Source organism: Geotrypetes seraphini, chromosome 1 (genome assembly GCF_902459505.1).
Source record: "Geotrypetes seraphini chromosome 1, aGeoSer1.1, whole genome shotgun sequence".
NCBI classification, from domain to species: Eukaryota; Metazoa; Chordata; class Amphibia; order Gymnophiona; family Dermophiidae; genus Geotrypetes; species Geotrypetes seraphini.
In genome coordinates, this window is record NC_047084.1 from 67,084,781 (window position 1) to 67,110,636 (window position 25,856).

Here is a 25,856-nt window from a genome sequence, read left to right on the forward strand (position 1 = left end):
CCTACAGCTGCCTAAAATTGGGACGGCACTTTGCAGAATCAGGGCCACAGAGTGTTATATAGGCATCTTCGTTGCAGGACCTGACAAGGGGCCAAATTCACTAACCTGCCCGATCGGGCCCTATCTGGGCAGGTCCACGAATTCACTAAAGAAAAATATGGGGGAACGCCCCATCTGCCTGCCTGGATCGTTGGTGTGCGCAGACCATCTGCTTTCCCTGCAGATGATCTGTGCATGCGTTTTGTGTCTGGTTATTTTTTTTGGGGGGGGGGTTGGGATGGGGACCAATTCTCCTCCTGTTATCCCCGCCAGCGGCAGCCTCTTCCTTCGCGTGGGCTGGCTCTCCTGCTCTCCCCTTCCAGCCAATCTTGCCGCTCAGACTCTCCTGCTGTCTGCCACCTTCCCTGCAGTGCGAGTCCGTGGGTTTAAAGCAGGGCTGCACTGCAGCGTGCCGCCCTGCTTTAAACCTGCGGGCTCGCACTGAAGGGAAGGTGGCAGAGAGTAGGAGCTCGGGGCAGAAAGCAGGGCTGGAAGATCGGGGCAGAGAGCAGAGCAGAGACAGGACCCGCACGTTTCGTTTTCGGGCAGAGAGCAGGGCTGGAAGATCGGGGCGAGCAGACAGGAGACAGATCAGGGCAGAGCAGGGCTTCTATGGAGCTGGAGAGTCGGAAAGACGTTTTCGACTGGTCTCCAGCAGTCACTTCTTCAGTTGATCGGCCAGCCCAGTCGCTTTTAAATTTTTGTTAATAAATCGCGTCGCTGTCTAATTTGCATGTGTTTCTTCTCATTTGCATGCATGGATTTGAAGTGAATCGCTGGAGAGGTTAGTGAATGGGGCCGGAGGGAAATTTGATCGTAAAGAGGTCGCAAACCGAATCTAGCCCCAGGAATTTCCGTGATTCGCCAAAGCTGTGTCAGGAGTCTTGCTTAGCCACATCCAAAAAATGTCACTGCTAATGCACCCTGGAGTTATGAGTTCAAACCCATGCTACTTCTTATGACCCTGGGCAAGTCACTTAATCCCTACATTGCCCCAGGTACATTAGATAGATTGTGAGCCCACCAGGACAGACAGGGAAAAATGCTTGAGTACCTGAATAAACTCATATAAATCATTCTGAGTTCTCCTGGGAGAACGGTATAGAAAATTAAATAAATAATATGGGATTCACATTCAGTGCATATAATGTAGTCATTACGTCAGGAATGTTTGTCCCCAGATACCAATGCTTCTTGTTATTAGACCTCTGCAGGGGAAAGTTGTCCTCTAAATCCTATATGGTGCAATTAAAGGGGGGACCTCTGATTTAGTAACATTTAACTTAAGCCCAGAAAGTTACCCAAAGGTTTTAAATATAGAAAAATATGTAGTATGTCCTTTTTTGGTCAGTAGTAACCATCATTCTGTTACATCCAATCAGGAGTCCATACGTATGATGATCAATTCGTTCCTGCAAACTGGACTTGCAGAAGTGTGAATACTTACAGTTTTGAGCACCTCCCACTTAGAGATGGTGCACAATGTCCCCTTCCAGTTTTTCTTCTGCAAGCAAACTGTGCAGAGGTGGTCTGATCTGCTCTGCTTAGTTTTCCTTTTCTTTCAGCCTTAAGTTCATTTTTTTTGAGACTTTGATGCCCTGAAACCCCATTCTTGGTGATCCTCTGCCTGGGAAAGGACACAGGTTCCATAGAGCTGGACTACAAATCTTTAGGTGGACCTAGGGAACCAGCCTGCTGTGTGACTTCAGGGCTCGGTGTCTGTTCCCCTGGGAGCCAGCTCACCTTCTGAGTTTCTCAGTGGCTTGAACGCAGGTTGTGGGTGCTCTGTATAAGAACCCGTGGGGTATCAGGGCACCAGCTGAATAGAACGTGAGGTCCCATGGGGGTGGCGGTCTTGGTCAGGGTTGGTCCAACTAGAAGCCTCAAGATTTATTGGTATGGAGTTGGATTTGGAAGCATAAGAACATAAGAATAGCCTTACTGGGTCAGACCAATGGTCCATCTAGCCCAGTATCCCGTCATCATGGAGGTCTATCCAAATAACAAGTATCTTGCAAAACCCAAATAGTAGCAGCATTCCATCTGAGGCAGAAACTCCCTTCCTGCTATCCAGCTGCACTGAAATAGCTGACAGGCTGGCACCTCCACAGAACTGTGAATACAACCCCATTATTTTCTATGGGAAAATTGGGATGAATCTGAAAATCTTGGCTTTGAGGGTTTCAGAGATTAGGGTTTAGGTGTCCCACCTTCAAAACCCCTCTTTCACAGTTTTAGAATTTTCAGTTAAGTCTTCACGGGCTATTTTTGATATGAATTTACTGGTGGCTGCCATCTTGGATTCTTTTTTTTTGTCAAAAAACCTCTAGCTGCATCAAAACCTCTCGATTTTGATTTTAATCGACTGGGATGGACTCCTCAGAGTGTGAGGACACTGTCACTTGCAAAAATTGTGCCTTTTGTTTGGTAGAGGAGCATCCGTGTACCACATGCCATGGCGCATGCGAGGGAGGGGTGGGAGCTTTGAACTTAGCCCCATCCATGTCCTTCAGGGCTGGTGAACTGCTGTGAGTCTGAGAGATAGGTAAAAAGTCCCATCAGGGTCCCCTATTTTGTGATGAGACAAAATGTAGGCTCGTGGAGCCTGTGGAACCCACAAGAGCCCAGCTTCAATGATGGCTAACACTGGTGCAGATAGTGCGAAAGGATCCACTTGCTGGGAAAGATACCTGTGAGTGTTAATGAACATAGATTGGGATGGAGAAGAGATCCCTCATTCTGTGTCAGCAACGTTGGAAATACTGGAAGTGGAATGGGTACCCATGCACTGAGTTGGAATAGGAGAGGGAACCAAGGTTGATATGGCCACCAATATGCTATAAAAATCATGGTGGTTTGGTCTTGTTGAAGTTTGAGCAGAACCTTTCTGACTAAAGGAATTGTGGGGTGGGGGAAACATAAAGAAACATTTCCCACCAGTCAAAAACAACACCCGACTCCAGATGATTGTTCATATGATTGTCTCCATGTATATGAGAGCCATTCTTTGGAAAATAACATTTTACTGACTTAATAAAAGTTCCTGTACCTTCTACATTCCTCTCTGCAGTTTCTTTGTTTCGTAAAGGCAACATAGGCAAATATGTGCCTTTATAAAAGAAACTATGAGAATTATTCTCAGTGGTACACAAATGATCCTGCACAAAGTTATGCCTGTTATGAAGCATGGGCAATCTGAAAATATATGATTGCTTTTATCATAGTCAAGGGGTCGGACCCTGGTTTTTTAAATAACATATTACACTGTAGACCTAATATAACATAGATTCACTTATAATGACTTTGGTTATCTTGGCACCAGCGTCGCATTATGTGGGATCTACAGTGTACAAGAATGTATTCTATTTGAATATGTGCATATTTTCAGAAGTATGCACATTAGGGTGGTTCAAAATTATTGATTAGTCTTGTGGACAAATTAAATGTATTAATTTTATTTCTTTATATAAAAATGAAACTTACGGCAGCCATTTTGTATGAGTGATCTGCACGGGGCAGGAGTGTAGAAAGATTGCTCCTGCCCCAAAAGCCCACTAGACCAGTGGTTCCCAACCCTGTCCTAAGGACCACCAGGCCAGTCGGGTTTTCAGGCTAGCCCTAATGAATATGCATGAGAGAGATTTGCATATAATGGAAGTGACAAGCATGCAAATCTGCTCCATGCATATTCATTAGGGCTATCCCTAAAACCCGATTGGCCTGGTGGTCCTCCAGGACAGGGTTGGGAACCACTGCACTAGACCACCAGGTAAGGTCCGGGGAGATTCGGGATGCAAAGTTTCTTTTGTTTTCCCCCATAAAAATTGCGAATAACCAACTCCGCGGATACTGAAACCGCGGATTCAGAGGGAGAAGTGTATCAATATATTTTTCAATGAGGCTTATCCTTTGATCTGCATAATTAACAACAGTCAGTTTGGATGACTGATTCCAAAGTTCCTTGAAAACTAGATTGTCAGTCCACTCTGTGAGATGTTTCTTCAGGAATATTTTCACTTTTATTGATCCTCCTTCAAACAAGAGATCAAAAAATGTCTGTTCTCTCTGTGTTACAAGACTTTCAAAGGTCACAGGTCCCGTTTCATCTGTATGCATGGGACATCATAGAATGTCTGGCAATGGTGGACACTGTAAGTTTTGCACCATTCATAGCTTTGTTTCTGGTGCGATTTTGTCATTAAAAAAGGCAAGTGCTGCTAGGTGCTCAGATAGAAACCATAGAGTCTGGAAATGGCTGTGACTGCCTTGTTTGCAACAGTTTTATTTGTGTAGTTCCTTCAACTTCCTAACGCAAGAGTCTATGTATTGTGTCAGTATCTTTGCTCAATCCCATACCACCATTGCTGACTCACACGCCAATGTATAGCTTTCCGGTAAAGGTTTTCCTTCTTCATAGTGATGAAAATTGACCAGTCGAAGAACATTCAGTCCACATGGCAGTCTAGCAGTTGACAATTGACAGACTGACTTCCCAAAGAGCCACTTTTTAGGTGCACATCGCAAACTAGACAGTGTCATACAAACTAATTGTGCACAATAACCTACATACACAACACACAAGCAAACAGTACGTGCTGGGGTGACCACTAAATATTGTCTAATCAGACTGAAATTTGACACCAAGTGGACAAAAATAAGCCTTGTGGAGACAAGATTTGACAAGGTTGATTTTTTTGCATACTACCGTGGACCACCCTAATGCACATACCCTGCTACTCTGTTTCTGATCCAACTACATTATGCCCCTAGAAATGCTTATACATGGATCATATAAAGTCATGCTTTCATAGAAACACATACTTGTACATTTTTACACATCCACACAATTTTATAAGTAATTTTCCATGTGTAAACATGTACTACATATTGCAAAAAAAAAATGGAGGTTATTTGAAAGTTGTGCTTCAGAAACAGTGCTTGTAGATGAATATGGAATTGATAACTTATTTTTTAATAACAATGTAACAAAAATAACTAAATCCTATTTTTTATATTTCAGGCAACTCAAATTCTGTTCATAAACACAATTAATTTTGTTACGGTGAATGGTAGCCTTAAAGGGTGTAGCAGCAAGTGCCAGATGATTCCATCTAAATATATCAGGTCAGTTTCTCAAGAGTAATGTATACGTTCTTGACTTATTTCCTAGAAGCAAATTTGCTTTATCTGAATTTAGAATTCATTGATAACATGATTTAAAAGCTTTAGCTTCCATATTGATATTTTTCTTTTTAGGTCATATTGGGTAGGGGACATGAGCTGGACTTTGGGTAGCCTTTTTCTGGCTTGCATGCTAAAACGTGGGACTCTGATTCTGATGACACGTTTGGGTGAGCTGCAACGTTTGGTTACTTTTGGTTGCTCAGTAGAGTTTGGACCTGCAGAGTTTATTCCACTTCATCCATTGATAACCTACAGGTAAAGTCTTAATTAACACGTAGAGATTTTACTCTGTTTTATGATCCTGTGTTATCTACACATACTTTGTTTACTGTTTCAAAGAACATTTTATCTTTTATATGACAGCATCTGCTTTCATGTCTGTCTTTTTCATATCTGTTTGTCATTCACAGTGTTCTTTTTCTTGTAATGGGTTTGTCATGTCAGAAAGGCTTCTTGTCTTTTAAGTAACAGTTCAGCATATATAAAAATATTCTGGCAATACTAACCTGGTTGGTCAAAGTGACTATATCACCACTATGTATAATTTGTATTTGAAATCTAAAAATAATTCCTAAAAAGTTATTTGTTGTATGTACTAGAGACACAGATCTTCCGTGTTCTGTGAACTACTCCTTTGTTTAGTCTTTAAGAATTTATTTAATATTTTATTGTGATTCTTAGCTGATAGTTATGACAGAAATTTGCAGTGTAATTTACGTAGGTAAATAGTGTCTTATGTAAACTGACTATCCGAAAATTGCTTACTCTCAGTGTAACTAAAATCACACACAATTCATACTCTACAGCATGCATATTTTTAGCCACACTGAGAGGTAGTATCTGGGAGTGTGTTTAGATTGATATGAGTGTACATTACATTTAGAAAATTAGGTACATATTTTTCTAGAAAAAATCTACTTGCACAAAAGGCAGAGGAAATTGTTTGTGAGTGATTTTTATTAATGGCACCTTCCACATAATGAATAGGGACTTAAACCAGCCATGGCTCAAGTTTCTACTTACTTACCATAAAACATTATTTTAAAACAAGATTCCCCTGCACTGAAAGTTGCCCTCTTACAGGAGGCACTTATTTATGTATGTACTTTTTTATTGAAAAAAATTATTGTAACACAACAGAATCAATAAATTTGACAGTTCCAATATGTACAGAGAGTCTTCAGCACATTGCGTCCAATATTGTCAAAAACCAAATCAAAAATAGTTCCCTGTTAATTCCACACCCACCCCTCTAGCCCTGTAACTCCCTTCTCTCCTCTCCCCTATATACAGATACTGAGGGATATAGGAGCTAAAAATAGGTCATATTTGACCTCTCAACCTTCCTTTTGCCTTACAAGCCCCAAGTTTTGTTGAAGTGATGGAGTCTATTCCATTGCATATCTGTGAGCTTGTTCATTCAATATACATAGTCAAATTTTGCAATAACTTAGTGGATTGTGGGCATTTCAGGTTTCCTCCACATCACAGCCAAGACCATAAAGCTCGCCTTGGTCACACTAACTACCAATTTCTTAAGTTTTTCCAGGAGGTCTGGGGGCCCAATTTTGAGCAAACCGGAATCCATGTTCTTAGGCACTGATGTTATCAGTTACCAGTTTAAAAATTGCATCCCAGAATCTCTGTGTCTTAAGGCAGTTTCACCAAATATATATATAAAGGTGCCCCTCTCTCCACAAGATCACCAACAAGCATCATTCTGTTACATAAACACAGGAGTCTGTATGTTAGGTGATTAGTGTGTACTCACGAACTGTTGCAGAAGGATGTCAGTCACATCTTTCAGCTCCTCCTTCTTCACCAGTGAAACTTCCAGTGCAATAGGTGAGGCATTCTAGACAGATGGGTTATGTCCCCATGGCCGCATGCCATTTGCAGAAGGATTTTTTCTCTGTTCCTCTGCTGTACTTCACTGGGCTCCTTAGCTCCACCTACAGTTTTTCCCTTCTGCATGTATGCCAGCAGGAGTGTGTGTGTTCTACTCTCTCTATTTCACCATGACCAGTAGATGGAGACTGAGACAAAACTTTGGCTGTAATACTAATAGCTGTGCTTCCCTCTAGTCTAACCAATCTGTACTCAGTCTCAGCAGATGTGGTAAGCTGTGCCATTCTTCCCTTGGTTAGTGTAGGCCTATTGGACGTTGTTTAGTGGCCTTCTTGTCCCCGTTTGGTGCTGGACTGAGCTTGGAGGGACCCTTTTGGGGGTCCGTCTGACTTCGGGGGGAGATCACACTCGATGGGTCACAAGTTGAGTCCCTCCCCCCATTTCCTCCCCCCAAAAAAATTTTTCTAGAGGTGCCTCAGCTGTAGGTCTTGCGACCGAATCCGGCAAAGCATATAGCTTAGAGAGCCAATGGAGTCTGTTCTGACAAAAAAAAAAATCCTAGGGTAGTGCTGGTCTGAAGGGAGCCTTCAGTTAATTGTTATTACTTTTTATTGCTAACCGGCACTTTTTTCCTTAGCTAGATCACGTATTGCACAATGAGCAATTTTAAAGGGAAAAGTGCTCATTGTGCTCCAGATGCAAGGTCGATGCAGCCGGCCTATGCTCACAGTGTTCCGGCCGCCGTAAAGGGGAATCCTTGTCGGCTTCAGGTGCCAGCATCCAGGGATCCCTTTCGCGAATGCCTCGCACACTGGCAGCTGACAATGGGGAAGCCTGGGCTTCCCTTGCTGCCTACACAGGGATTCCCCCAGCCACCGATGGTCAGAGAAATAAGGTTTCCTTTATCACTGATGCTGTTGGGGGTCTCCCTTACTGCTACTGCTGACTTGCTTTCTTTAGTGGCTGGGATGGTTCAGGCTTCTCATCTGCTACAGGCCTAGGGGGCATGTTTTTTGGCGGACTTTGCTCTGGTTTTGGCGGGAAGCACCTCCATTTTGTCTACAGCCTCAGGTGACCTTCCCCCTTTATTGGGGAGACAGGGACAGGTTTCTGCTGGATCCTCTGCTTTTAGCATCACCAACAATGGCAATATGTTGAACACTTTCTTTATCCAGCCTCTATTTATTGAAATGTCTAAACTGCTAGGTTCTGGATAGATAATATTTTATATCACTCAAGGAAGCCTCAGCCCCACCACTCCTCCACTGTATAATCTCATAACCGCTGGAAGCATTATGTGGTGCCTCATCATTGGCCATCCATATTATTACGCTTAAAGTGATTTTTATCTAGTTTATAGTGTTTGTTTAATAAATATGGAATAAATATCCAATATCTAAATGCATAAATATAAAATGCTTAGTACTTAGCTTAAATTAGCTTCATATTCAGCCAAACCTGGGAGGGAAAAATGATGGATGAGAGGAGGCATGAATGGAGGGAAGGAGAGAGAGGAGCATTAGCCATAGGATGGAAGAATGGAGGGAGTGAGGAAAAGAGACGCTGAGGTGACGGAGGGAACAGAAAGGGATAAATGGGTGTCTTAGAGGGGGAAAGAGAGATTGTGCACATGGGGAAATGAAGAAAGAGGATAATTGCTAGGCATAGCGAGGGAGAGAGAATTACTGGGCATGGTAATGGGAGAAGAATGAGGTAGAGATGCATGAGGAAGAGAGAGATGAGAGGGAGTAATGTTGGATGTAATAGTGGAGAGAGAACAGTGGGATGGATGGAAAGGAATGCAAGAGGGGCCTCAAGGAGATGGAGAAGGTGGGAAGAATACTAGGATCTGAGTTACATACAAATTCAACTTAAGAACGATTTAAAAAACGGAACTCGTTCTTAACCCGGGGACCACCTGTACATTAGATAGATTGTGAGCCTGCTGGGACAGACAGGGAAAAATGCTTGAGTACCTGAATAAATGCTCCCCTGGGAGAACGGTATAGAAAAAATTGAATAAATAAAAAAAAAATAAATAAATAAATTGTTACTTTAGCATTTATGTTTCTATAGAGAGAAAGAGAGAAAGAGATAATGGTTACTGCAGATGGCAGACTAGATGGGCCATTTGCCCTTTATCTGCCGTCATATTTCTATGTTTCTATCTTAACATGTCCTATATTTGGGGGGGTGGTCAATAATCTGGAAAAATGAAAGCATGTAATGTTTCTGAAAATTATTACTTTGATTTTTTTGAAAAAATTTCTTTATTTGGCATGTTATATTTCCTTTCTAATTCTGATCATGTATCATTGTTTTTTCCTAGACCATATCAGTCTATGTTTGAGTCATCCGATTCTAATTGCCTTGGTTCATCATCATCTGACATGGATGCATTTAGACAAAGATTCTCTGTAGTAGCACACCCACGGTTACCTTATCTCATTGTCTCAGATGGCTATATGATCACTGCACTTCGGTTCCTGGATAATCTTTCACCCGCATTATATATGAGATCACTTCTCCTAGATTCACACCATAGACTTGAAAATATCTCTCGGATTTTCTCAGTTTCCAAGGTATTGTTGTTCTTAAGTGTAGTAATACACCACAATTAATAAGTATGTTGGGGGGAGGGTAATTTTCTAAAGGACTACAATGTGTAGTATAGCATTTATACATTCAGGTAGAGTTTTAAAACATTTCCTAATGCATACACATCTAAAAAACTAAGGGCTCCTTTTACAAAGGCGGTAATTTTTCAGCTAGCGCACCTTTGTAAAAGGAGCCCTAAGTGCAGTAAAGTCATAGTGGTTCATTCTGCGCAATAAGTATGCGGATGGAAGAGGAGTAGGATTAACACTTGTGTTTCTCTTATGTGCCTATTGTTACCAGCATGTTCACACAATTATTTCTTTATCCGAGCAGGTGTAAGAACATAAGAATTGCCGCAGTTGGGTCAAACCAGTGTAAATATGTACTCCTATGTTCTCAGTAGTTTTTATAAAGATATATAGGTGCATAATTTGCCTTTATAAAAAAAAAAAAGGTGCAACATGTGCACCTAAGGGCCTTTCCTGCTTAGATGTTCTGTTGTAAAGTTTAACCTTCACATGTAGTGTCATCTTAACTGTCAAAGTGGTTTTTTTTTTAAATATTTAACTGTTTTTATTGAAGGACAAGAAAAAGAAATACAACACACCAGAAATAGACAAGTAGAAACCAAATTCAATAAGTAGAGCTTGAACTCTTATAACTTCACTCCATGAAAATAACCAGTCCATGATCAGTCCTTCATTCTATATATAACATAATATAGACCAATCCCCCCCAACCCTAACCCACTGCTTTCTAATTCAACTGGCGCCTGGTATCAATTCATCCCAATTTGATGGTTGATCACCTCAATCATTTTAATTGTACTTGGATTTAAAGTTGTTATGCTTTTTTAGATAGTTTGTTGTTTTCCATATTAGCATTCACCATGACTTATAATTAGGGATTAAAATGTTTCCTAAAGAAACCACAAATGCTGTGGCTATAGTTATCCCAGGACAAGCAGGCAGGTATTCTCACTAGTGGGTGACATCATCCAATGGAGCCCCAATGCGGACATCTCACAAGCATACTTGCTTGTAGAAACTTTTAGAAGTTTCGAGTTGCCCACACCGCGCATGCGCGAGTGCCTTCCTGCCCGATGTACCGGGCGTGTCTCCTCAGTTCTTTCTCTTCCGCGGAGCTGAGAAGTTTGCCTTTGAACTCTCTGCGCGAAGTTCCTTTTTTGTGCCTTCTGTGCCCGCGGGTTTGGGTTCTTTGTGCTCATTCCTGTTGGCTCACGTTGCGTTTTGTTGTTTTCCAAAAAAATATATATATATATATTTTGTTCGAACGTTCAACCGGGCAGGTTGCGTGGCCGCGGCCCCGCAGCTTCGACCTTACGGCAGAGCTTTTTCGGCCTATGTCCCGGCCTGTTACCGGTTTTAAAAAGTGTGTCAAGTGCCAGCGCGCGATTTCGTTGACGGACCCGCATCGACGCTGTCTTCAGTGTCTCGGGCCTCAACATCTTCCGAAATCGTGCCGGCCTTGCTCCACGCTCACAGCACGTGCGTTTAAGCGTCGCTGTATTTTGTGGGAGTCGCTGTTTGGCATGGAGGCGTCCCCGGTGTGGCCCTCTTCCCAGGGCGCCACACCTTCGACTTCCGATTCTACACCTTCGGCCTCGAGTCTGCTCAAGCTTGCCTCGTTCGTGCCGGCTTCAACCTCGACGCAGGCTGCGGTGCCTTCCGATGTCTCTTCAGGTCAGATAGCGCAGCCTCCTATCCCTCCAGTGGTACTTAAGGTGCCCAAGGCCTCCAAATCCAAGCCCCCTGGTGGCCGACTGACCGACGTCCGTGCAGGAGGTCCCATTTCTGATGTGGATCCCTCTTTGCCGGCGTCGTTTCATGCCTTGATGGAGCAGCAGTTTGTCGAGCTCTTTACCAAAATTGGGCTGATGCTTCTCTCCAAGATCCAGCCTGGGCACACTCTCATTGCTCCCGCGAGGTCGCGCCACCTCGGCGCACACTCTCATTGCTGGGAGCAGAGTCTCGGCGAGTGTCTGGTCTGGCTTCGGGGCATGTCTCGCAGGGAGCAGAGTCTTTGCCCATGCCACCTTTGGAGCCGATACCCTCATTCCATGGCTTGCCTGGTCCGGACCCTTCCTCGGCGATGCCGGGCCTCGAACCTTGGGGAGCGCCTCGGGGGACCTCGTCTCAGCCGCTGATACTTTGATCCAAGGCCTCCAGTCCCATCTACTCGGTAGCTGCCTCGTCTGGGCGTCGCTCCCTCGTCGCTCGAGGCCTGCTTCTAGACACAGCTCCAGTCGTCGATCGAGGCACTCCTCGAGGCATTCATCGAGACACGCCTCGCCTCGTCGGAAGCAACCTTTCCGGGAGTTTTCTCCAGAATACTCGCCCCCCTCCTCACATGCCAGAACTTGAAGACTGCGGGGGTTCGTTCTCTCCGTGCCGGTCCTCGACATCGGCGGACCAGGCCGCCTCATCATCTTCGAGCCCGCCTCATGGCCCGGCTCTGGCGGACCAGTTGTCCTTCTCGTCCTTCCTGAGGCAGATGACGGTGGATCTGGATATCACCCTGGATTCGGGTTCCAAGTTCTCGAAGGAGTATCTGGAGACGATGCATCTTCCTCAACCTCCTGCTGAGTCTCTGCGCCTGCCTCTGCACAAGCTTTCATGAGGTGCTTTGAGACACCTTATTCCATCCCGGCGGTTCCGGGGAAGTTGGATGCTCGCTACCGCACGGTGCACCATAAGGGCTTCGATGGGGCACAGCTCTCGCACCAGTCTCTCTTGGTTGAATCTTCTCTGAAGCGGTCTCACCCCTCCCAGGTCTATGCTTCCACCCCTCCTGGCCGGGAGGGCAAAACCATGGACAGATTTGGCAGGCGCATCTATCAGAACTCGATGATGGCTTCTTGAGTCCTCAATTATAGCTTTCATTTTGCCACCTACTTCGAGTTTTTCCTCTCCATCATGCAAAAGTTTTTACCCTATCTGGACTCTCAGGCTCGCTTTGAGTACTCTGAGGTACTGGCATCGTTGTCCCAGCTCCGCCTGCAGATGATGCAATCGTCTTACGACGCTTTCGAGCTCTCGGCCAGAGCGGCAGCCTGTTCGGTGGCCATGAGGCGCTTGGCGTGGCTTCGCACCATCGATATGGACCTGAATCTCCAGGACAGATTGGCGAACGTTCCTTGTGCGGGGGCGGACCTGTTCGACGAGTCCATCGAGGCGGCTACGGAGAAGTTATCCAAACATGAAAAGTCTTTTCAGTCTATCCTCCGCCAGAAGCCCAAGCCTGCCATCTCTCATCCGGCTTGTCCTCCTATGATTTATCAGCGGCGCTACCCGCCGAAGCAGGCCCCCGCCATTCGGCCCCCAGTGAAGAGGCAGCATCAGCAGAAGCCCCCAACAAAAGCCTCAACCTTCTGCTGTTCCCAAGGCTCCCCAGCCTTTTTGACTGTCTCGTAGGGAGCATAACTTCCATCGTTCTGCCCTCCCCACTTTTTCCCATCGGAGATCGTCTCCATCATTTTTACCATCGATGGACGACTATTACCACCAACCTCTGGGTCCTTTCCATGGTAAGAGAGGGATACTCTCTTCAGTTCCATCATGTTTCTCTGGAACATCCTCCAAGAGAGTATCCTTCCAACTTAACCCAGACCGCCCTTCTTCTTCAGGAAGCTCAGGCTTTGTTCCGGCTTCGTGCTGTCGAGCCAGTCCCTGTGGACCAAAGGAACAGGGGTTTTTACTCCCGGTACTTCCTTGTTCCGAAGAAGACGGGCGACCTGCGTCCTATTTTGGACCTCAGGGTGCTGAACAAATGCCTGGTCAGGGAGAAGTTTCGCATGTTGACCCTGGCTTCTCTCTACCCCCTCCTCGAGCGGAACGACTGGTTATGCTCCCTGGATCTCAAGGAGGCCTACACTCATATTCCCATCCATCCGGCCTCCCGTCAGTACCTCAGATTTCGGGTGGGACATCTTCAGTACAGAGTGCTTCCTTTCGGCCTAGCTTCGTCTCCCAGATTCTTCACCAAGTGCCTGGTTGTGGTGGCCGCAGCACTCCGGAACCATGGTCTGCAGGTGTTTCCCTACCTCGACGACTGGCTCATCAAGGATTCCATGTCTCAGGGGGCCGTCCGGGCCACTCAGAGGACAATCTGGTTTCTACAGAGTCTGGGATTCGAGATCAACTTTCCCAAATCCCATCTTCAACCTTCACAGACTCTCCCCTTCATTGGAGCTGTTCCGGATACTATTCAACTCAGAGCGTTCCTTCCTCCTCAGCGCCTGGTGGCTCTTCTTCATCTTTGTCACTTGGTCTCTTCTCACCCGTCCATCTCGGCGAGACACATGATGGTGCTCCTGGGTCACATGGCCTCTACAGTTCACGTGACTTCTTTTGCCAGACTTTACCTGCAGATTCCTCAGTGGACCCTAGCTTCTCAATGGTCACAGATCTCCGACCCTCTGACTCGTCACATTCAGGTCACTCCTGCTCTGCTGCAGTCGCTTCGCTGGTGGATGCTCTCTTCCAATCTTTCCAGAGGTTTGCTGTTTTACATGCCTACCCATCAGAAGGTCCTCACGACCGACTCCTTGACCTATGCTTGGTGGGCTCATCTGGACGGGCTCCGCACCCAGGGCTTTTGGACGAGTGCGGATCGTCTGTGCCATATCAATCTCCTGGAACTCAGGGCGATTTTCAATGCTCTCACTGCTTTTCAGCATCTACTTCACGACATGGTGGTCCTCATTCATACGGACCATCAGGTCGCCATGTATTATGTCAACAAACAGGGAGGCACAGGATCGGCCTCCCTCTGTCATGAAGCTCTGAAAGTTTGGGATTGGACGATTCGCCACAACGCCTTCCTCAAAGCTGTCAACATTCAGGGGGCAGACAATACCTTGGCGGACAACTTGAGTCGTCTTCTACAGCCTCACGAGTGGACTCTCCACTCCACGCCCCTTCATCAAATCTTCTCCCTGTGGGGAACGCCTCAGATAGACCTCTTTGCAGCTCCCCACAACTTCAAACTGCCTCAGTTCTGCTCCAGGATCTACACTCCTCATCGTCTCGAGGCAGATGCTTTTCTTCTGGACTGGGGGAATCTCTTTCTGTATGCGTTTCCTCTCTTTCAAAAGACTCTGGTCAAGCTCAAGTCCGACCGGGCCACCATGATTCTGATTGCTCCTCGGTGGCCCAGGCAACATTGGTACTCCCTTCTTCTGCAACTCAGCAGCAGGGAGCCCTTCCTACTACCAGTGTTTCCATCTCTGCTTACGCAGCATCAGGGATCTCTGCTTCATCCCAACCTGCAGTCGTTACACCTGACAGCTTGGTTCCTCTCAGCGTAACTTCCCTTCAGTTTTCACCAGCTGTGCGGGATGTTTTGGAAGCTTCAAGGAAGCCTGCTACTAGACTATGCTATTCCCAGAAATGGACTAGATTCTCTACTTGGTATTTTTCTCATCACAAGGAACCTCAACATGCCTCCTTGTCGTCTGTTTTGGACTACCTTTTGCACCTGTCTCGTTCTGGTCTCAAGTCTACATTGATCAGAGTCCATCTTAGTGCCATTGCTGCTTTCCACCAGCCTCTTCAGGGGAAACCTCTTTCTGCACATCCTGTGGTTTCCAGATTCATGAAAGGTCTTTTCCATGTCAATCCTCCCCTCAAACCGCCTCCAGTGGTTTGGGACATCAATGTTGTTCTTTCTCAACTTATGAAACCTCCATTTGAACCTCTTAACAAGGCTCCTCTGAAATTTCTCACTTGGAAACTGGTGCTTCTCATTGGCCTCACTTCTGCTCGTCGAGTGAGTGAACTTCAAGCATTGGTTGCGGATCCGCCCTTTACAGTGTTTCATCATGACAATGTGGTCCTTTGCACTCATCCCAAATTCCTCCCCAAGGTGGTCTCGGAATTTCATCTGAATCAATCCATTGTTCTTCCTGTGTTTTTTCCAAAGCCTCATTCTCATCCTGGAGAATCATCTCTTCACACTCTGGACTGTAAACGTGCTTTGGCTTTCTACCTGGAACGCACCAAGCCTCACAGAACTGCTCCTCAACTTTTCATCTCCTTTGATCCGAACAAGTTGGGACGCCCTATCTCTAAGCGCACCATCTCCAACTGGATGGCGGCTTGTATCTCTTTCTGCTATGCCCAGGCTGGATTACCACTTCACAGTAAAATCACAGCCCATAAGGTCAGAGCAATGGCAGCCTCTGTAGCTTTCCTCAGATCGACTCCGATTGAGGAGATTTGTAAAGCTGCCACTTGGTCCTTGGTTCATATCTTCACCTCCACACTATTATCTGGATACTTTCTCCAGACGGGATGGACAGTTTGGCCAAACAGTGTTACAGAATTTATTCTCCTAAGTTGCCAACTCTCCCTCCATCCCATTGTGGTTTGCTTGGAGGTCACCCACTAGTGAGAATACCTGCCTGCTTGTCCTGGGATAAAGCAATGTTACTTACCATAACAGTTGTTATCCAGTGACAGCAGGCAGCTATTCTCACATCCCACCCACCTCCCCTGGGTTGGCTTCTCTGCTAGCTATCTGAACTGAGGAGACACGCCCGGTGCATCGGGCGGGAAGGCATTCGCGCATGCACGGTGTGGGCAACTCAAAACTTCTAAAAGTTTCTACAAGCAAGTATGCTTGTGAGATGTCCGCATCGGGGCTCCGTTGGATGACATCACCCACTAGTGAGAATAGCTGCCTGCTGTCCCTGGATAACAACTGTTACGGTAAGTAACATTGCTCTATGGCCCAACCCCTCCTGCCGGAATTCTCCCCCCCCCACCGGGTGGAGGGGGAGTCTGGGCTGGTTGATCTATGGTGAGGGATTTCTGGCTGGAGGGATTTGACATCCCTCCTGCTGGCGATCTACAGGGGGGTGGGGGAGTTCCGGCAAGAGGGATTGAGCATTGCTCCTGCCGGCAATCAACGGGGGGGCAGGTGCTGGGCAGGTGCGCAATCTATGGGGGGGGGGGGGTTCTGTCAGGAGGGGGTGGGAACAGGTTGCTGCTAAACTTATCATGGCAGGGTGATCCCTTGCCGCGATAAGTTCAGCGGCAACCCAATTCTTTAACTGGCATCTATAACATGAATGTCGGTTTATTTCAGAAATTTACTAATGATCCTTCTTTTTCAAATAATCAATCATAAAAGATAAAATTCTGGCCTAAAATATATAATTTCTGTTCTAATCTCCTGTATAATTTTTTTTAATATTTTGTTAACTGAGTTGAGCCCTCCTGTTGAGATGAAATGGTATAAAAAAAAATCAAAGATTAGATTAGATTAGAATCGGGTTCTTTTTAGGCTTCTGAGACCAGGCATCCTATACAGAATCCAAGCCTTACTGTCTTCCTCTCTTCAGTATTGATTGAGTACCTCTGTTGTTTACAAATCTTTCAATCTGCTATCACTTGTTGGTTGGTACTGTATCCTACACTTTGGATCTTTGAATAAAAAGTATTAAAAAAAAACCAAGGAGCAGGTACCAGGTAATGCAACCAGTTCACTTGATATATACTTGTTTATTTATTTATTTTTCTGATCCTGCTTTACCAGGTTTTTAGTTATGAAAGGGACCTAAAATGGGCAGCCATCATTTGGCTGTGGCTCACTGGTTGAGCTAATGCTTCTGCATCCAGAGGTTGTGAGATCAAATCCTGGTGCTGCTCCTTGTGACCCTGGGCAAGTCACTTAATTCTCTAGTGCCCACCACTTTGAATGTCAGCTTTGAAATGGCAAAGTGACAAAAGATCAGTATACAAGTACCTTTTCCCTTACTTCCCTCCCTCCAAAAACATATTCTATTAAATTGTAATTTTTGTTACAGATAGTGACAACATGCCCTATTGTTCAAAATTGTTCTTTGATGTTGAAATAGTAGAACATGTTATAAATTCTAAAATGACTGTAGTAGTCTAGATTGAGTGACATTTTCCCAAGAAAAAAATATTAATGTGCTAAGAACACAGTAAAAATAAATGAAGTAACAGTGAGTTTGGATACATTGCAAAGATGGAATGGAATCAGAATTATCATTTGTATCTTTTGGCTTGAAGTTAGCATAGATGTGTAACCTTTGAGATGACTTCTGTTATGCTTTTATAGCTATCCATCCACAATTATAGAAGTTCTTTGTGGAGATATGGATGGAATGGAAGAATGATAAAACACTGCCTTTTTCTCTTTATTTTCTATTTGCTACCTTAACTCTCTTGCAGCCTAAAGATAGACAGTTAAAACTGCAACCTTTGCCTTCCTTAAAAAACGGCTTGTTAAAAGATCACAGAAACCAAAATGCTACACACTCCACACTTCCAAGATTTCTTCAAGGGGCAAAAGAAGCAGGCAAACAGGATGAAATAGAAGGTTTTCAGGTACTTATTATTATTATTATTTACATTTGTAGGAATAAGAGAACTGCTGAATTGGTGGGGGAGGAAGCTTTCTAATATCAATTTGGCTATCTGGAACAAACTGGTCTTTAGGTGGCTATTCAAAACATGCTTTTTAAAGGGAACTTCTGACAGATTTTTTTTTGTAACTGATTACGATACTGAGGTGAGTAGTTATCAAGCTGCATAACTGTTATAATATGCATTATTTGTCCCTTAATATGTTCAATGCCACTAATGCAAGTTATATTACCATAACACCAGATATTCAATGTTGCCACAGGTTACATAATAATGAGATACAAGCATTCAAATTCTATACTGCGGTTTGCACAAGCCATGGTATAGCTAGAAAAATAACCTCAAATACACAAGAATAGGGGCAATACACTTGAGTTATTCACAAGTCGAGTGATGAAGGGGAATATGTGAAATGCAAAAAATCACTCTTGTACTGCTTATAAACGTGCTATATTAGTAATTCATAGCTTGTTACTAAATTTTACGCTCAGAATCATGGAGGCAAGAACTGGGGAAAACCCCCAATGCTGTTGCCTCACCGCCCAATCATCGCGTATATGAAAAGTAAACAAAATTTTCAAATATGTAAACTTATAACATGCCACTAGGGCTAAGCTTGTGTACGTTTAGTTGGAAAAGAACTGCAAACTTATCTTCCTCTGAGGAAGTTAATTTTGTGAGGTCTAGTCCACCTTTTGAATCACGCTCACCCGTTATCAGATATGTGTTGTAAATCATCGTTGGCTGAAGCAGGAACGAAACGTGGCACGTCGGAACCTGCAAGTTGTAAGATAAGTTTGCAGTTCTTTTCCAACTAAACGTACACAAGCTTAGCCCTAGTGGCATGTTATAAGTTTACATATTTGAAAATTTTGTTTACTTTTCATATACGCGATGATTGGGCGGTGAGGCAACAGCATTGGGGGTTTTCCCCAGTTCTTGCCTCCATGATTCTGAGCGTAAAATTTAGTAACAAGCTATGAATTACTAATATAGTACGTTTATAAGCAGTACAAGAGTGATTTTTTGCATTTCACAGAAATAACCTCAGCAAAAAAACAGGTTATTTTTCCATCCTGGGAATGTTGGACATCAAAGCTGCAGCTTGATGCTCTCAGGTTTCATCTTAAAGGAGCTGCCCTCTCCCAACTCCCAATCAAGCCCCCTCCCTTCCCCGCCCTACCTTCAGTAGTCTCTATTGGGGTTAGACACGAGTGATCCCCAGTCACTCCTACCCTTGCTGGTACTGTCATTCCTAATGGCAGTCTTCTGATATTCTGCTTGGGGTCAGGTTTCCATATAAGGAGACTGACTCCTGGCAAAAATACTTCAAGACTACTGATAGAGATTTCTTGTGCCAATTTGAACCAGGTATTAAGCAAAAGAACCCAGGATCAAATCAGGACACTAATATGGACTATAGCAGCTGTAACAAATAAACTTCCAACAGTGTAAAGCAGCACCAAGATAAGCGCTTGGATGTTGAACAGTCAAAATAAATGAGATCTATCTCATACAAGTCTGAGTCATTCAAAAGAAAGAAGATTAAAAATGCCCTCATTACTTCATCCAGTGGTTATGGAACTGAGGAGGGAGTTCTTAAGGAAGCATTATGAATCAGACAGGAGTAAACATCCTTCTCCAGAAAACATCAAATCCACACTTAGTGAAGCTCCACTTTCAGATGTTCCCTATGGAAAGTTTTGTTATGTTTGGTGTTTTTCATTATGGGAGTGATCTCATTATCTCTTTCTGAAAGAGCATATGCTGTTTTAGAAAAAGTACACACTTTTTATGTAGAGGGTGTCCTTTTTCTGAAAGAGCATGCACTATTAATGCCATACAAAAAAGTCCAAAATTTCCCTTTGTTTTTCATTATTTGGGGACAGAAACAACAAAAATGTTGACAGCATTTCCCATGTCATTTCAAACAAATCCATATCTGTGGTATCATAAGGTGGTTGTGTAGATTTCTGTTCGACTAGGAATGTCTAAACTTTTTTCCAAACTTTGTGGTCGGTGCACAAAAAAATGGGAAAAAACCCTACCATGATGAATAAGGCCAAATATTGCACATCATTCTAAAACTAACCCCCCTGTTTTACAAAGCCGCGCTAACAGCTGCCGCATGGCAACGGTCCCGAAGCCCTTTAAATCTCTATGGGCTTTGGGGCCGTTACCACAGCACAGCCACTAGCGCGGCTTTGTAAAATAGGCCCTAAGTAACATTTTATGACATGTTACTTAATCCGTATTTACTGATTTTTTTTCTTAGGACTGTGAAGAAGAATCTGATTATGAACAACAGTTTTCAAAAAACTTACACCCTTCCTTCAGTTTAGAACCTGATTCTTCCTGTAGACAAGCTGATCAAGGGAAGCTAGAATTTGCTTCCATGTTTGATACCATTCATGCCATTCCAGATGTTGAAGAAAAAGAAAATGATCTTTCTGAACTGAATAACATTCAGCAGAACCTTCTTATGGCTTGGGATGTAGGCATCTTATTGAGAAATACGGAAGAAAAAAATACATTGCTGAATTATACTGTGCAGTACTTCACTCATTTAATTTACATCCTTCAATTTTCAAGATACTGTTCAAAAATGCAGGAAAAATTATTTAAAAAGAAGCCATACAACAATCCATGGGTGCAACTTGTCTTCCAACTTTTCCATCAATGTTTATGGGTCCTGCATTGGGATGTGACATACAGACAGGCTATAGGACACATGGTAAAGTTGACATCAGAAACTCTGAAAATGATGCTTATGCAACAAGAACAGTTATACTCCAGAACACTTTTGGAAAGCTTCTGTTTACTGAAGATGGTTTTTCATTCCCTTAACATTATATACAGTTTGCCATTTGAGATTATTTCAGCATCTGGTGTAAATGGTACTGTGGACCTTGATTTCCTTATGGTGCCTGTTCTTCAAGCGCTTGACGAGAGCAGTATCCAAAGATGCTCAGTGCATTCACTATTCAAACTACCTCCACAGACTCTAAATCTTAGTCATAAGCCAGGAAACAGGTATGATTGCCATTTTAACTTAGAACCATCTATAGTGCATGCTGATCACAAGTTTTCTTCTTTGTAAGCTACTGGTTCTGCCCACTTCAGCATCTGGCTATTTATTTTTTGTGCATATTTACATTTTTAGATTTAGGATTTGGATTTTAGATATAATTACAGTGGTACCTTGGTTTATGAGCATAATTCGTTCCAGAAGCATGCTCGTAATCCAAAGTACTCATATATCAAAGCAAAGTGCCCCATAGAAAATAGTGGCAACGTAGACGATTCGTTACAGAACCAAAAAGGTGGCCCAAGGATCTGGACCTGTCGGGTGCTGGGTGCTGCAGCGCCGTCTCCTCCGTCCGTCATCCGCTGAAGAACCCCACAGTGCCACTTCTGGGGGATGCTTCTAATGTCCGGAGAACCCTGCAGTGCCGCTTCGGACGGATGCCTCTTCCATTCGCCGGCCAGCCTTCCATGTCGGGTGCCTTCTGCATGTTGGAGAGCCTCTATCTGAGCTTACGCAGCCGAGTGCTGTCCCACCTGCATGTTGTGTATGACATGCATAACGTCGATGATTGACGTTGTTCGTGATTATACGCAACGTGCAGGTGAGACAGCACTCGGCTGCGTAGGCTCAGATAGAGGCTCTCCAACATGCGGAAGGCACCTGATGTGGAAGGCTGGCTGGCGGACGGAAGAGGAATCCTCTGAAGTGGCGCTTCCTGCAGCTGTAAGTTCTTGTTTATCGGGGCAGTGCTCGGTTTGTGAGACAAAAGTTTGCTGAGTGTTTTGCTCATCTTGCAAAACACTCGCAAACCGCGTTACTCGCAAACCAAGGTTCCACTGTACTTGTCTTTTCTAAATCTAGTTTCGAGATGAGTTCTCTGTGGGAGTTTGAACACTAGTTTCCTTGGTTCTCACCCTGCTGCTCTTACTATAGATTTCTCACTTAAGCAGATGGAAGATAAACCCTGATAACCTCTACTGTATATCTGAAGTATTAGTAAATAAATGGAACAAGATTTTAATTGAAATCTTATGATTATTTGTAACAGTTACCACTTTTCACATTCAGTATGACACTTGTTGCCTGGAATTTTCTGTAGTATAGCACAGATATATTTTAATGCAAATGTATGTAAAACAAAATGCTATTCGCATTATATAATATACAGTATAAGAAATGCAGAAATTGTGTGAAAGAAGGGTGTGGGGAGGTCAAGCAAAAATAGTTACATAGAAATCAGATTAAATTAAAAAAAAAAAAAAGCCAAAACAAAAGCTAAAATACTTTCCGATTGGTCAAAAATAAAATGAGCATTTAGATGTTGGAATCTCACTATTAAATTAGAACCATTGCAAGTACAGTTATGATTTATTATGCTAAAATCACAGTTTGTTTGAGCTGGCTATCTTGAGTCAAAGACTATCATTGCTGAGAAAAGTTGGGCTGCTAGTATTCCTCTATAGCAGGGATCTCAAAGTCCCTCCGCAATCCAGTCGGGTTTTCAGGATTTCCCCAATGAATATGCATTGAAAGCAGTGCCTGCACATAGATCTCATGCATATTCATTGAGGAAATCCTGAAAACCCGATTGGATTGCGGCCCTCAAGGAGGGACTTTGAGACCCCCTGATCTAGAGCAATGCTGACTGATGTAGATTTTAACTGGCCTCAGGACTGGAGTTTAATTTAAACATACTTCAGAACTAGAAGGAGGTTTTCTGATCTCTTACTGTCTTCTTGACACTACCAATCTTGTACTGTGTAGTATGCCACTCAAAATATGTGACGTCAAATGCAGTCCCTGAACTTTTTCATCTCCCGTCTTAAGGCATATTCATAAACATTGTTGATCCAGACATAGGAAGAGTTTGACTATGGCATGCAACAGATCTTGAAGCAGGCCAGGCTGGGTCAGAGTATGCAATGTCCTGGCCATCCAAGTTTGTTAGAATGGCGGTCGTAATTTGGCTTGGGAATTACTAAAATATACACAGAACCCAAAACATTGAAGGACTGAGAAATGTAATGGGACAAGAAATTAAGGCCCCCTTTTATCAAACTTCATTAGGGTTTTGTATCTTGAGTCGTTGCGATAAAAATTTCCTCCACTCATAGGAATTCTGTGAGCGTCGGAGCTTTTATCACAGCGGCTTGCGATAAAAAACCCTAACATAGCTTGATAAAAGGGGGTCTAAATCTAAGAAAGGAACATAAAGGGCTAAAATCTATTACATATGATAGTATTTTTATTTATTTTATTTTTGGATGCAGTTCAAGATAAATTATTTTCATAAGGGGGCTTTAAAAGCTATATTTAGACATAAGGCAATGGAGATTGCAGTGACTTGCCCCACACAGGTTACAAAGAGTTAGTGGGATTTGAACACTGGTTTACGAGTATCTGGCTCTCAGCATGCTGCTTTAACCAGTAGTTACTCCTTCACACATTCACAGTAGCTGTCAAGACAACTTAGCATTTTGGCTCACACTTTTCTTAGACCCATATGCTCAAAACTCACTGTGCTTTTAACGATCGACACTAAACCAGTTTTAACCAGTTTAACAAATTTTACCTACCAATGCACATAATGGCTCCCTGTGGTCTTTTCCGTGCTTCCTAGCAGCTTCCAACTCTGCTATGCAAATATTGTATAGTGAGGTCATTAATGAGCACTCCGAGTGATGCTTTGGTGATGCATAAAATGAAATGCTGGTTTTTAACGTTTCAAAATGCTCTGAAATCACAGACAGGTCTGGAGGTTCTGATAATGTTAAAAAAGTGCCAAACAGCTGAGCGTCGAGCTCCCAAGCAGCTGCATACTTCTTAGCTGTTCAGGGCAGGAAGAATAGCTTTTTTTTTTAATAGGCACAGATGTGCATTTGTTACATATGCACAATGTCTGTCCCCAACCTCCCCCACCCCCAAACAAAAAATTGGCAGAAAGGATGCCCACTTCCTCCTACTGAAGGTCCAGCCCCTCATTCCCCCCAAACCCCTCCTTGAAGATCGGCAGGAGGGATGCTTACTCCCTCCTGCCTCTGCCACCCAGATCCCTACCCTGATCCATCCCCATACCTTATTTAGATGACCAAAAGGAGAAAATAGCAAGCCTTCCCCTTCCCGGCGCATCCTGGGATGCAATGGGAGGGGCCTAAGACTCTGATTGGTTCAACCTCCTGCCATGAACACTAGAAGGCTGCTTTGGGGCCTCCTCTCATGGCTCTGCACGTCAGTCGCTTTCTCCAATGACTGATCAAATGGGATTTCCTCAAACCTTTGCAACCCTCATTTACATTCAAGATTTTTGGAGCATTGGTCATCATTTTGAAATCAGACAATTTACCAGCACCACAGCAATCCACAGGATTTTAACAGTGATTTCAGAGTATCTGGCCCTTAGTAGTTTAAGAGAAGTTAAGTTCAGATATAGTAAGTATATTTCCTGTCCGTGGATGGATCGATGGGAGCTAGAGGCAATTCTGTTACATCTACTCAGGAGTCCGTTTGTTAGATATTCAATCCATTCCCAGTTCATGGGTTTTGCAGAAGTATGTCACTCACATCTTTTAGCACCTCCCATATTGTAGTTTTTCTTTCTGCAAGCGAACTGTGCAGAGGTGTTTCTAATATGCTCTGTTTATTTTTTTCTTTTTATTAAGTCCTTTTTTGGAGGCATTGATGCTGTAAGGTCCCATTTTTGGATGTTCTCTGTCTGGGAAAGGACGCAGGTTCTGAGAAACCAGACTGCAGCTCGCAGGTCAAACCTTCGGGTGGACCTGTGGAGCAAGCATACTGTGTGTTATTGCAGGGCTCAGGGTCTGTTCTCCTGAGATCCAGCTTGCCTTCTGAATTTTTCACAGGCTTGAGCGTAGGTTGTTGGTGCCTTGAGTAAAAACCCTTGGGATATCAGGGAGCCCCATGCGTATTTGCCCTCCCCCTTCACACTTTTAGGTTTGTGGGGGTGGAGTTCTCTGATGGGGTCTGGGAAATGGGTAGAAAGTCCCATCCAAAGCCCAAATTTAGCAAAGGTGCAAAGTACAGATGCGTGGAGTCCTTGGAACCCACAAAAGCCCAGTTCTGAAGGGTTCGTTTATCTCCCCAGCACAAGGCTTCTCCCCAAAATTTGTAAATCTCATATGGAGAGCACTTTTAACGGGGCCAGGATGTGCAGTGCAACCAGAAAGCACAATGCCATTACTTAATGGGAATAACTCTACAAAATATAATGGTGCATTCCCATTAAGGGATTTAAAATCCAGTGTACGTAGCTTAAAATGAATTCATGTAACTTTTGGTAGGCCAATGAAGTTTATGAAAATAAAGCATGATCAAGCCACCTTTACGCAAGGCGTATATAATCCTAATCACTAAGTGTTCCTTTTACTAAACTGCAGGCCGCTGAGGTAAATGCTCCAACGCTTACTCAATTCCTATGAGCTTTGGAGTATTTACTTTGCCAGCCCGCGGTAAAAAGCTCTACCGAGATTTAGTAAAAAAAGTTTAAGTTTTGTGTTTGTAATTTTTTTTTTTATAAATTTGTACAGCATTTTGAGCATTGGGTAGTTTTTTTTCTGCACTGTTCCCGCAGTATTTTTTGCTACCCATGTTTGGTTTGTAGCATTGACTCATAAGTTTGTACCTGAGGAAATGAAGAGGATTTGCGTAGTCCTCTACTTCACAACTATGTAGAGGAAACTTTTGTAGTTGGAAAACAAACAAAAATTCTCTAATCCATTAACATT

At 43.7% G+C, this 25,856-nt stretch overlaps 1 protein-coding gene across 5 annotated transcripts in view; it reads left to right on the top strand.

Moving 5' to 3' along the window:
• Nucleotides 1-25,856, top strand: part of CPLANE1 (ciliogenesis and planar polarity effector 1) — a 372,488-nt gene that overhangs the window by 63,467 nt on the left and 283,165 nt on the right. For all 5 annotated transcript variants that reach the window (XM_033932742.1, XM_033932734.1, XM_033932750.1 and 2 more), the window contains 5 exons: nt 5,060-5,163; nt 5,296-5,478; nt 9,401-9,653; nt 17,892-18,047; nt 20,362-21,119. In XM_033932742.1, the coding sequence (XP_033788633.1) occupies nt 5,060-5,163; nt 5,296-5,478; nt 9,401-9,653; nt 17,892-18,047; nt 20,362-21,119 (1,454 nt within the window). The remainder of the gene's footprint in view (nt 1-5,059; nt 5,164-5,295; nt 5,479-9,400; nt 9,654-17,891; nt 18,048-20,361; nt 21,120-25,856) is intronic.